The sequence below is a fragment of the Pan troglodytes genome, chromosome 7 (genome assembly GCF_028858775.2).
Source record: "Pan troglodytes isolate AG18354 chromosome 7, NHGRI_mPanTro3-v2.0_pri, whole genome shotgun sequence".
Classification (NCBI taxonomy): Eukaryota; Metazoa; Chordata; class Mammalia; order Primates; family Hominidae; genus Pan; species Pan troglodytes.
In genome coordinates, this window is record NC_072405.2 from 104599894 (window position 1) to 104614234 (window position 14341).

At 38.6% G+C, this 14341-nt stretch overlaps 1 protein-coding gene across 2 annotated transcripts in view; it reads right to left on the minus strand.

The window, feature by feature from the left end:
* The window catches only part of RAD54B (RAD54 homolog B), a 108882-nt gene that overhangs the window by 18242 nt on the left and 76299 nt on the right, over window positions 1–14341 (minus strand). For both annotated transcript variants that reach the window (XR_010159635.1, XM_001142757.7), the window contains exons 9-10: window positions 9172–9311; window positions 7036–7326 (exon numbers count right to left, since the gene is read on the minus strand). Coding sequence is in view for 1 of the 2 variants with exons in the window: in XM_001142757.7 (XP_001142757.1) it covers window positions 7036–7326; window positions 9172–9311 (431 nt within the window). In the remaining variant the exon portion in view is untranslated. The remainder of the gene's footprint in view (window positions 1–7035; window positions 7327–9171; window positions 9312–14341) is intronic.

Below are 14341 nucleotides of genomic sequence, written 5' to 3' on the forward strand. Positions count from 1 at the left end.
GCGTGAGCGATGCAGAAGACGGTGATTTCTGCATTTCCATCTGAGGTACCGGGTTCATCTCACTAGGGAGTGCCAGACAGTGGGCACAGGCCAGTGGGTGTGCGCACCGTGCGCGAGCCGAAGCAGGGCGAGGCATTGCCTCACCTGGGAAGCGCAAGGGGTCAGGGAGTTCCCTTTCCGAGTCAAAGAAAGGGGTGACGGACGCACCTGGAAAACTCGGGTCACTCCCACCCGAATATTGCACGTTACAGACCAGCTTAAAAAACGGCGCACCACGAGACTATATCCCACACCTGGCTCGGAGGGTCCTACGCCCTCAGAATCTCGCTGATTGCTAGCACAGCAGTCTGAGATCAAACTGCAAGGCGGCAGCGAGGCTGGGGGAGGGGCGCCCGCCATTGCCCAGGCTTGCTGAGGTAAACAAAGCAGCCGGGAAGCTCGAACTGGGTGGAGCCCACCACAGCTCAAGGAGGCCTGCCTGCCTCTATAGGCTCCACCTCTGGGGGCAGGGCACAGACAAACAAAAAGACAGCAGTAACCTCTGCAGACTTAAATGTCCCTGTCTGACAGCTTTGAAGAGAGCAGTGGTTCTCCCAGCACGCAGCTGGAGATCTGAGAACGGGCAGACTGCCTCCTCAAGTGGGTCCCTGACCCCTGACCCCCGAGCAGCCTAACTGGGAGGCACCCCCCAGCAGGGGCACACTGACACCTCACACGGCAGGGTATTCCAACAGACCTGCAGCTGAGGGTCCTGTCTGTTAGAAGGAAAACTAACAAACAGAAAGGACATCCACACCGAAAACCCATCTGTACATCACCATCATCAAAGACCAAAAGTAGATAAAACCACAAAGATGGGGAAAAAACAGAACAGAGAAACTGGAAACTCTAAAATGCAGAGCGCCTCTCCTCCTCCAAAGGAACGCAGTTCCTCACCAGCAACGGAACAAAGCTGGATGGAGAATGATTTTGACGAGCTGAGAGAAGAAGTCTTCAGACGATCAAATTACTCTGAGCTACGGGAGGACATTCAAACCAAAGGCAAAGAAGTTGAAAACTTTGAAAAAAATTTAGAAGAATGTATAACTAGAATAACCAATACAGAGAAGTGCTTAAAGGAGCTGATGGAGCTGAAAACCAAGGCTCGAGAACTACGTGAAGAATGCAGAAGCCTCAGGAGCCGATGCGATCAACTGGAAGAAAGGGTATCAGCAATGGAAGATGAAATGAATGAAACGAAGTGAGAAGGGAAGTCTAGAGAAAAAAGAATAAAAAGAAATGAGCAAAGCCTCCAAGAAATATGGGACTATGTGAAAAGACCAAATCTACGTCTGATTGGTGTACCTGAAAGTGATGCGGAGAATGAAACCAAGTTGGAAAACACTCTGCAGGATATTATCCAGGAGAACTTCCCCAATCTAGCAAGGCAGGCCAACGTTCAGATTCGGGAAATACAGAGAACGCCACAAAGATACTCCTCGAGAAGAGCAACTCCAAGACACATAATTGTCAGATTCACCAAAGTTGAAATGAAGGAAAAAATGTTAAGGGCAGCCAGACAGAAAGGTCGGGTTACCCTCAAAGGGAAGCCCATCAGACTAACAGCGGATCTCTCGGCAGAAACCTTACAAGCCAGAAGAGAGTGGGGGCCAATATTCAACATTCTTAAAGAAAAGAATTTTCAACCCAGAATTTCATATCCAGCCAAACTAAGCTTCATAAGTGAAGGAGAAATAAAATACTTTACAGACAAGCAAATGCTGACCGATTTTGTCACCACCAGGCCTGCCCTAAAAGAGCTCCTGAAGGAAGCGCTAAACATGGAAAGGAACAACCGGTACCAGCCGCTGCAAAATCATGCCAAAATGTAAAGACCATCAAGACTAGGAAGAAACTGCATCAACTAACGAGCAAAATCACCAGCTAACATCATAATGACAGGATCAAATTCACACATAACAATATTAACTTTAAATGTAAATGGACTAAATTCTCCAATTAAAAGACACACACTGGCAAGTTGGATAAAGAGTCAAGACCCATCAGTGTGCTGTATTCAGGAAACCCATCTCACGTGCAGAGACACACATAGGCTCAAAATAAAAGGATGGAGGAAGATCTACCAAGCAAATGGAAAACAAAAAAAGGCAGGGGTTGCAATCCTAGTCTCTGATAAAACAGACTTTAAACCAACAAAGATCAAAAGAGACAAAGAAGGCCATTACATAATGGTAAAGGGATCAATTCAACAAGAGGAGCTAACTATCCTAAATATTTATGCACCCAATACAGGAGCACCCAGATTCATAAAGCAAGTCCTGAGTGACCTACAAAGAGACTTAGACTCCCACACATTAATAATGGGAGACTTTAACACCCCACTGTCAACATTAGACAGATCAACGAGACAGAAAGTCAACAAGTATACCCAGGAATTGAACTCAGCTCTGCACCAAGCGGACCTAATAGACATCTACAGAACTCTCCACCCCAAATCAACAGAATATACATTTTTTTCAGCACCACACCACACCTATTCCAAAATTGACCACATACTGGGAAGTAAAGCTCTCCTCAGCAAATGTAAAAGAACAGAAATTATAACAAACTATCTCTCAGACCACAGTGCAATCAAACTAGAACTCAGGATTAAGAATCTCACTCAAAGCCGCTCAACTACATGGAAACTGAACAACCTGCTCCTGAATGACTGCTGGGTACATAACGAAATGAAGGCAGAAATAAAGATGTTCTTTGAAACCAATGAGAACAAAGACACAACATACCAGAATCTCTGGGACGCATTCAAAGCAGTGTGCAGAGGGAAATTTATAGCACTAAATGCCCACAAGAGAAAGCAGGAAAGATCCAAAATTGACACCCTAACATCACAATTAAAAGAACTAGAAAAGCAAGAGCAAACACATTCAAAAGCTAGCAGAAGGCAAGAAATAACTAAAATCAGAGCAGAACTGAAGGAAATAGAGACACAAAAAACCCTTCAAAAAATTAATGAATCCAGGAGCTGGTTTTTTGAAAGGATCAACAAAATTGATAGACCGCTAGCAAGACTAATAAAGAAAAAAAGAGAGAAGAATCAAATAGACGCAATAAAAAATGATAAAGGGGATATCACCACCGATCCCACAGAAATACAAACTACCATCAGAGAATACTACAAACACCTCTACGCAAATAAACTAGAAAATCTAGAAGAAATGGATAAATTCCTGGACACATACACTCTCCCAAGATTAAACCAGGAAGAAGTTGAATCTCTGAATAGACCAATAACAGGAGCTGAAATTGTGGCAATAATCAATAGTTTACCAACCAAAAAGAGTCCAGGACCAGATGGATTCACAGCCGAATTCTACCAGAGGTACAAGGAGGAACTGGTACCATTCCTTCTGAAACTATTCCAATCAATAGAAAAAGAGGGAATCCTCCCTAACTCATTTTATGAGGCCAGCATCATTCTGATACCAAAGCCTGGCAGAGACACAACCAAAAAAGAGAATTTTAGACCAATATCCTTGATGAACATTGATGCAAAAATCCTCAATAAAATACTGGCAAACCGAATCCAGCAGCACATCAAAAAGCTTATCCACCATGATCAAGTGGGCTTCATCCCTGGGATGCAAGGCTGGTTCAACATACGCAAATCAATAAATGTAATCCAGCATATAAACAGAGCCAAAGACAAAAACCACATGATTATCTCAATAGATGCAGAAAAAGCCTTTGACAAAATTCAACAACCCTTCATGCTAAAAACTCTCAATAAATTAGGTATTGATGGGACATATTTCAAAATAATAAGAGCTATCTATGACAAACCCACAGCCAATATCATACTGAATGGGCAAAAACTGGAAGCATTCCCTGTGAAAACTGGCGCAAGACAGGGATGCCCTCTCTCACCGCTCCTATTCAACATAGTGTTGGAAGTTCTGGCCAGGGCAATCAGGCAGGAGAAGGAAATAAAGGGTATTCAATTAGGAAAAGAGGAAGTCAAATTGTCCCTGTTTGCAGACGACATGATTGTTTATCTAGAAAACCCCATCGTCTCAGCCCAAAATCTCCTTAAGCTGATAAGCAACTTCAGCAAAGTCTCAGGATACAAAATCAATGTACAAAAATCACAAGCATTCTTATACACCAACAACAGACAAACAGAGAGCCAAATCATGAGTGAACTCCCATTCACAATTGCTTCAAAGAGAATAAAATACCTAGGAATCCAACTTACAAGGGATGTGAAGCACCTCTTCAAGGAGAACTACAAACCACTGCTCAAGGAAATAAAAGAGGATACAAACAAATGGAAGAACATTCCATGCTCATGGATAGGAAGAATCAATATCCTGAAAATGGCCATACTGCCCAAGGTAATTTACAGATTCAATGCCATCCCCATCAAGCTACCAATGACTTTCTTCTCAGAATTGGAAAAAACTACTTTAAAGTTCATATGGAACCAAAAGAGAGCCCGCATCGCCAAGTCAATCCTAAGCCAAAAGAACAAAGCTGGAGGCATCACACTACCTGACTTCAAACTATACTACAAGGCTACAGTAACCAAAACAGCATGGTACTGGTACCAAAACAGAAATATAGATCAATGGAACAGAACAGAGCCCTCAGAAATAACGCCGCTTACCTACAACTATCTGATCTTTGACAAACCTGAGAAAAAACAAGCAATGGGGAAAGGATTCCCTATTTAATAAATGGTGCTGGGAAAACTGGCTAGCCATATGTAGAAAGCTGAAACTGGATCCCTTCCTTACACCTTATACAAAAATCAATTCAAGATGGATTAAAGATTTAAACGTTAGACCTAAAACCATAAAAACCCTAGAAGAAAACCTAGGCATTACCATTCAGGACATAGGCATGGGCAAGGACTTCATGTCCAAAACACCAAAAGCAATGGCAACAAAAGCCAAAATTGACAAATGGGATCTAATTAAACTAAAGAGCTTCTGCACAGCAAAAGAAACTACCATCAGAGTGAATAGGCAACCTACAACATGGGAGAAAATTTTCACAACCTACTCATCTGACAAAGGGCTAATATCCAGAATCTACAGTGAACTCAAACAAATTTACAAGAAAAAAACAAACAACCCCATCAAAAAGTGGGCAAAGGACATGAACAGGCACTTCTCAAAAGAAGACATTTATGCAGCCAAAAAACACATGAAAAAATGCTCATCATCACTGGCCATCAGAGAAATGCAAATCAAAACCACTATGAGATATCATCTCACACCAGTTAGAATGGCAATCATTCAAAAGTCAGGAAACAACAGGTGCTGGAGAGGATGTGGAGAAATAGGAACACTTTTACACTGTTGGTGGGACTGTAAACTAGTTCAACCATTGTGGAAGTCAGTGTGGCGATTCCTCAGGGATCTAGAACTAGAAATACCATTTGACCCAGCCATCCCATTACTGGGTATATACCCAAATGACTATAAATCATGCTGCTATAAAGACACATGCACACGTATGTTTATTGCGGCATTATTCACAATAGCAAAGACTTGGAACCAACCCAAATGTCCAACAATGATAGACTGGATTAAGAAAATGTGGCACATATACACCATGGAATACTATGCAGCCATAAAAAATGATGAGTTCATATCCTTTGTAGGGACATGGATGAAATTGGAAACCATCATTCTCAGTAAACTATCACAAGAACAAAAAACCAAACACCGCATATTCTCACTCATAGGTGGGAATTGAACAATGAGATCACATGGACACAGGAAGGGGAATATCATACTCTGGGGACTGTGGTGGGGAGGGGGGAGGGGGGAGGGATAGCATTGGGACATATACCTAATGCTGGATGACGAGTTGGTGGGTGCAGCGCACCAGCATGGCACTTGTATACATATGTAACTAACCTGCACAATGTGCACATGTACCCTAAAACTTAAAGTATAATTAAAAAAAAAAAAAAAAAAGAAAAAATAAATAAATAAATAAATAAACAAATAAATAAACAGCATTATTAAGTTTCTCTAGAATAAGATTATATATATATAGATTATATATATAGATTTTATATATAATATATATACATATATACATATATATCTGAGCCCCTATTTCCTCACCAAAAAAATGGGGAAATAATAGTACTTATTCCATAGAGTTTTGTAAATAATAAATAAAATAACACTAATAAAGCACTTAGTGATTGGTACAGGTTGACCATCCTTTATCCAAAATACTTGGGAACAGAAGTGGTTCAGATTTCAGATTTTTTCAGATTTTGGAATATTTGCATCTTGGGCATGGGCTGCAAGTCTAAACATGAAATTCATTTATATTTCATATATACCTTATACACATAGGCTGAAGGTAATTTTATACAGTATTTTTAATAACTTTGTGCATGAAACAAAGTCTGTGCGCACTTAACATCAGAAAGCAAAGATGTCAGGTATGGAATTTCCCACCTGTGATGTCATGTTGGCACTCAAAAAGTTTTGAATTTTGGAGCATTTTGAATTTCTAATTTCCAGATTAGGAATGCTCAACCTGTATATAATTAGTGCTTAATAACTGTTAGCTAATATTATTAATACCAAAATGTGATTTTCCATGGGTTGAGCTTAAGATGATTTTTATTTTCTTTGTGATTTTCTGAATTTTCTAAATTTTATGCACAATCATGTATCACTTTCAAAATGAGAAAAAAATAAATTATTTTTAATGGCACATTTTGTATTTGTCAGCACCAAACAAACAAAACTGACAGACTATATTAACATAAAATAGGAAGGGAGACGATCGCCAAGTATTAGATAAGGTGCCAAAGGGGATTGGACACAAACTATAGAAGGCAGTACCTCAAACTCATCTCTTCCCTACTTCAGCTCTAGGAGTGTGGACATGCTTTGAAAACCCACAAATGCAACCTCAGAAATTAGCCCTGTCTGCCCTCTTAGATTCATATACTATAGAACCCTCATATCCCTGACACAGTTTCAGATACTATGCACTTACCTTTATAGAGTTGAACAAAAGGCAGGGGTGATTGCACAGTTTTTTAAGAGCTCCTATACATATTAGATGGGGACTATTTTCCAACAACCCTTGAAGGCAGAACCTGACAACCTGAGAATTTAACAGCTTTCGATAAAGCTCAATCTGTAGTGCTCCTGGTCGGCAAAAGACAACATTCTCTATTTTAGGTGGGAGATATTTATTTATAATTTCTTGGGTTCTTCTAAGGATAAAGAGTCCAGTGAGGCAAGTAAGTTCAGCTGCTCTTCTTTCTCCTAACTCCTTTTCTTCCTATGGAAAAATAGCAGACTTAAATGAAAGTGTTATAGACAAAAATACACTTAAAATGAACATTAAAGATTTCATAATGATAAACCATTTACTCATTGCTTCCCAACAAATTTTAAAAGAAGAAATAAAATATGAGTATAGGGACAGAAAAACCAACCATGATCTATTTATATGTTTAGCATAACCATTTAATTAAGTGAAGTCACAGTCTCCTAAATAACAAAATAATGATATATCCTATAATTGGTAGAATCTTAGAGTCAATGAAATATAGTCTGTATACAACACGTAGACCATAATTTAACCATTGTCCTACCTTTAAAAATGTTTGTTTCCCATTTGTGTTTCCTTTAGTTTGCTTCTTTTTTTGTTGTTGTTGTTTTTGAGACAGAGTCCTGCTCTATCACCCAGGCTGGAGTGCAGTGGCACGATCTCGGCTCACTGCAACCTCCACCTCCCGGGTTCAAGGGAACCTCCTGCCTCAGCCTCCTGAGTAGCTGGGATTACAGGCACACACCACTACATCTGGCTAATTTTTATATTTTTAGTAAAGACGGGGTTTCACCATGTTGGCCAGGCTGATCTTAAACTCCTGACATCAAGTGATCCACCTGCCTCAGCCTCCCAAAGTGCTGGGATTACAGGCATGAGCCACTGTGCCCAGCCAGTTTCTAATTTTTTACCCTTACAGCTAAGTTTTTATTTCGTTTTATTTTTTTGAAACAGAGTCTCACTCTGTCGCCCAGGGCTGGAGTGCAGTGATGTGATCTCAGCTCACTACAACCTCCACCTCCCAGGCTCAAGCAATCCTCCCACCTCAGCCTCCCAAGTAGCTGGGACCACAGGTTCATGCCACCACACCTGGCTGATTTTTTTTTTTTTTTTTTTGGTAGACATAAGGTCACCCTATACCTTACAGATAAGTTTTTAGTTTTTTAGTTTTGTTTTTTTTTTTTGAGATGGAGTTTCACTCTGTCACCAGGCTAAAGTGCAGTGGCATGATCTCAGCTCACTGCAACCTCTGCCTCCCGGGTTCAAGTGATTCTCCTGAGTAGGTGGGACTACAGGCATGTGCCACCATGCCCAGCTAATTTTTGTATTTTTAGTAGAGACGGGGTTTCACCATGTTGGCCAGGATGGTCTCGATCTCTTGACCTAGTGATCCACCCGCCTCAGCCTCCCAAAGTGCTGGGATTACAGGAATGAGCCACCACACCCAGCCAGCTAAGTTTTTAAATAAATGTACTATTTTTTAAATAATAAATTCATAAAAGGAGTATTGCCAGGCCACAAGATATACACAATTTTAATGCTTTTGATATACATTGCCAAACTTTCCCCAAGTTGTGCCAATGTACATTCCAACCAACAATTTACATTCCAAATAGGAGACTCTTGTCTACACTTGCTACTACTAGTAAATCCAAGTTGGGGAGGTGGTATACACCTGCAGTCCCAGCTACTCGGGAGGCTGAGGCAAAAGGATACTCCAGGAGTTCAAGGCCAGACTGGGCAACACAGAGTGACACCATCTCTAAATAAACAAACACACACCAATAGAAAAGTACAAAAGTCACTTTGGTTATTTTGTTCTACTTTTTTCAAAACTAGTAAAGATGAACATTTTTATATGTTTATTGTCATAATTCTTTGTGAAGTTCCTATTCATGAATTTTAGACAAGTGATGTCATATTCTAAAATAAGGAATGCAAGAAACGAAGGATTGTGGAGAAAAATAAAGAGTTCACACTATTGATTTTTCTAAATCAAAATAATACGAAGTTATGGATGATTTCCTCAGACATATGGCTTTTTAAAAACCTATTTATTAGAGTAAATTATACCTCAGAAGCAGAAGGTTCTCTCGATAAAATGATGGGTTCTTCATATATTTTCCTATAAGATGACAAAGAGCCTAATATTCCTGGATTTACAAAATCAATTAATGCAAAAAATTCCTGCAGATCATTCTGAATTGGAGTACCTAAAGAGAGACAAAAATGAGGAAAAGGTCAAGTTTGTGTTTTACAATCACAATCTCAGGTTTATAGCAAAACCACAATGGAAGTTTGGAGAAATTTATTCCCTAAAAGGAATAAATACAAGCAAATTGCCTAAAACTAAGAAAGAGCAGTCAAAGCAAGTTAAAACATATTAATCACCACATAAACTTTTAACTCTGGTTTTAATTGCATACTAAGTTCTTACATAGTAGTATAGCATAGAGACTGAGTGCAGGCTCAGTGGAGTCTGACTGCTTAGGTTCAAATCCTACCTGCATCACTTACTCCCTTGAGTGACCCTGAGAAAGTTATTTACACCAGTTTATTTTCTGTAAAATGCAGATAATAACAGTCGTTCCTAGGGTTGTGAGGATCAAAGTAGTCAATCCATATAATATACTTTGAATGGTGCCTACAGCATAATAAATGTTCTATAACTTTAGTAACTTTACTGTTATTATAGCTGTGTGACTTTGGACAAACTGCTTAAGTCCTTTAAACTCAGGATTTTTTTTCATTTATAAACGTATGAAGATAATAAATTCCCAGAATAATTATAATGAAAAGTAGAGACAATGGATATGAAGTACCCAGCAAAATGCCTGACACTCAGTAGACACTCATTGAATGGCACCTATTATTACTACCTTTCAAAGTTATCAGATCAAATTAAGATCTTCACCATCCAAAGGGTTAATACAGACTGTAATGGATTCATATACCTTCTATATATTACATATAGTATGCAATTGCTTTTGGCTAATTTTCAAAGAAACATTAGCATGTTTCAATAATTATAATAGTGCCAAAAGAACATATAAATCAGCACAAACAATGTAATATCAGATGGCTTTCAAATAAGAGATTAGAAAATGCTGTCCAAAGATATAAATAATGTGAAAAGTAAATAAAAATGCATTTATTTCATTAAGATAGATGACATAACTTTTTTAATGTCAAGGAATTTAATAATCACCTCCCTAAAACTTAATGGGTCCTCCCCACCCCCAGGTTGGACCAGCAATTGCTAATTTTTTTAAATTTAACACATCTAGTCAGTTTTAAATTTTTAGACACATCATTGAAAGAGTTGGGAAAAATACATTTATGTTGGTATATATTCAGTTAAGCCTCTAAAAGAATATGCATGATGATGACAAAGATTGGGGAGTATAGGAAAGACGAGAAAGAACGGTAGAAGGATCACTGTGGTTGGCTTTCAGACATTCATCAAACCCCAAATGATTAAGTCAATCATAGTAATTCTGTCCCCTCCTTTGCAAATGACTGACATACACAAGGGTTCTTATCTCATACTGCGTTCACTGGAAGCAGAGCCTAAGACAGTGATTTGTTTGCACGTGATTTACAGAGGGAGAGCTCTCAGGAGAAAGGGAAAAATGGAATCAGAAAATGGTAGGGGAAGAAACTAAGCAAGAATGGCCTCAGCTATAATTTAGCTTGAGCTAAATTACAGGGAGCTCTAGAGCATAAACTGCACCATAACGTTGGTCCTGAAATCACTCTAAGGCAAGGGAGCTGCCATTTGCTGCTTACCCCTAAATCAGTCAGTCGTTGATTGCAAACTATAGAGGAGAATACAGCTCTCATTCAATCAAAGATAATTCTCCAGAAAAGGAAGGGGTTCTAAGTTGTTTAATCAATAGTACCAGCAGCTAAAGGATGGATACAACAGCCCAGAAAAGGAGAGCTAGAAAGGGCACCAAGAAGTTCCATCAGTAGCATGTGACTCATCCTGGCCAATGAGACATGAGAAGTCATCACAGAGGGGCTTTGAGGAAAGTCCCTCTTAAACACAGAGAAACAACAAGAGCCAGTCCTGTTCTCCTTTGGATATCATCACATCTAGCTGTGATGTCTGGAACTGCTGCAGTCACTTGCTACCAGCCTGAGGATGAAGCCAACACCAAATATGGCAGAGCAGAAGACATAACCAGAATCCTTGATGACATTGGGTTGTTGTAGCCTGGCCTACCTTTAGACTTCCAGTTATATGGGGGAATAAGCACATCTGATTCAGATCATCTGTTACCAGCATCTGAAATCATCCCAACTGATATACAAAGGGAAGAGGCAAGAGCAAAACTGGACAAAAGAAGAAAAGCAGAACACAAGAAGGGAATAGGAAAAAGGATTTAGGGCAGAAAAGAAGAAGGAAAAAGAGTAAGGAAGGGGGGAAAAAGATGAGAAGGGGAATATGGCTACAAGAGAGAACCAATAGTATAGTATAGCATCATTGTAAGAGTTTGTCACATTGCTTTCTAGTGGTAATTTAGACCCCCATTTGCTATTTCAGTGCTCTAATTCTAGACTAGGTAAAACCTGTAGAAGAAAAAAAGAAAAAACTAAAGATTTTCAAGTTAAGTTGGTGTACTTACTAAGACTATTTTCAAGAGTATGGGAAAGAAACTTCTGAGAAAATGAAAGGACTCTTTCTTTTCCCTACCTCCACCCTATCCCTACAAAAAAAAAGCTTTTTCTTTGTTTTTTGGTTTGTTTTTTTTAAAAAGAAATAAATCTACCACCCAACCCAACACTGTCAATAACCTACACCTATATCCTCCTGTAACCTCCATAGAAAGCTCTGAGAGCTTTTTATACACATTTATATTTTTCCTTTTAATCCTATAAGCCCACTTCTAGGAATCTATACACAAAGAGTATATGCTTGCAGATATTCATCACATTATTTATAACAGTAAAGAATTAATCTCAGATTTATCTTTTCTATGATATAATGAAAGGGCATTGAAGATCTTATAATAATCATTCAGCTCTTAATTGTGGGCTGAACTGTATCTCCCTAAAATTCCTATGTTGAAGCTCTAACCCCCAATGTGACTGTTTTTGGAGATAGGAACTTTAAGAAGGCAGTTAAGGTTAAATGAGGTCCTAAGGATGGGGCCCTAATCCAATATGACTGGTATCCTTCTAAGAAGAGAGAGACATACTCCACGAATACATTTGCAGAGAGGATAGAGTACATGAGGACATAGGGAGAAGGCAGCTCTCTGCAAGCCAAGCAGGGAGATCTCAATAGAAACCAAACCTGCTGACATCTTGATCTTGGACTTCCAGTCTCGAGAACTGTGAGAAAATAAATGTCTGTTGTTTAGTCTGTGGTCTTTTGCTATGGCAGTGCTACAAGACTAATACCCCTCTATCAATCAAACTGAATCCTAACCATTTTCCAGTAAATATTAACTCCACAGCACTGGGCTAGATAATATGAGGAAACAAAATCAAAATTATTTTCATTTGATTCTCAGTTATTGAGCACCTATCATGTATATATCACTGTACACACTCCTATACAAACATGTACTTTCATAATAAGGAACAAATCATCTTGGGGTAAAACGTCCTGCCCATAAAAGCAAAGACTTCATTCAGGCAATTCTAAGAATACACAAACCAACTATGAGTATTTCTAAATTAAAAAGGTTAGTTAGGGCTAGTTTTTACCTAAATTCATAGCTCAGGGGATAAGAGTGATAAGGACAGCAAAACAGAAACAAGCTAAGATTGACAAAGGATACAGAGGACAATACTAATGCCTCAAATGAAACAATGTCACTGGTTGCTATCAAGACATTCTTGTTGAATGAAATCCTAGATCAATTTTCTACTGCAGATTAAATTTAATTTGGAATGTTAGTTAAATTAGTATTTGCTTATCATTGAGAATATCAATAAAATTATACATTTTTGCTACAGAAAATTATGATTTTCAAGTGAGGAAGGGAACTACTTTTATTTCTTATCTTCAGTACTTTTCAGTATATTTTATTTCTCACTCTTCTTTTTTATTTCTTTTTCTCCTCCCTTCTAGTGCTAAACATTTTTACTTTATATCTGCAACTATTCTTTAAATAAGCAATACTGACCCCCATCTTAAGCAGTAAGAAGAAACAGTCTTTTTCTCTTCTAACTCAGTGTTACTAAATTCAGCTAACTCATTTTTTTTTTTCATTACTTTTCTGGCTCCAGTGATCTCAAGATCAAAGGCCAGTAAAGAAATCTGAACTGCAGCACTGGAAATCAAGTATAACGAATCCACTCAGCTTCTCAAACAGCCAAAGATATGAAAATCATTCAGAGTATGGTTCCCATTTCCCTGACTCATTTTTTCCTTTAAAAATGGCATTTTATAAATATTCAATACTAGTTTTCCTATTCTTTGGTTTCCACTTCACTATTATTGACAAACATTCATTGGGCATCCAGAAAATCTTGGGGGTATAACTATGAAATTTGACCCTAGTCCTTTTGTCTTTATCATCGTGATTAAATTCAAAAAATAAAAAGGTCATTTAGCATTTCCCAAAATCATTTTTTTAAAGTACAGATCATTTTAAAAATCGCTTTTGATAATGGTTAATACAATCCTCCTATACAAATTGGAAGTCAAATCATGAGGAATTTCTTAAAGGTGGATAGTCTTCCCCACCCCAACACAGTAAGAACAGAAGAGGAGGAGTTTTCTCCTCTCTGTTGTTCTGGGGCATATTTCCACCCTATCGGTATAGGAAGGAGGTACAAGTTTTTGGTCATACTCCTTCTCTCTCTTCATTTAACTTCAGAGAGCTGTGACATGCATAAACAACACATGAAGGAAAAAATGACGATGACACAGTAAGAATAATCATATCCTGACCATTCCTTCTTCCAAAAGGGCTGAAGATGGTAGGGAAAATGAAGCCCCAAGTAGAAAATAGGGGAATTGTAAATATTAGTAATGAATACAATTCTCTTCTTCATTCTGCTGACACAACGGCGAAGTGGAAGGGCCATACAAGACCAAGATGAGATATGGGAGAAAAGCTACATTGAGCTACTTAGATCATACTCCAGTCTAGGCCTTAAATAAAAAGGTAGAAGAGGATTCTCGTATTTACCATCCATTCCACCTTTCCAGACAGTTGGGTCCAGAAGCTCTGTCCAACAATAAACCATGCATATGTAGCATATACATATAAAAATAACTGAT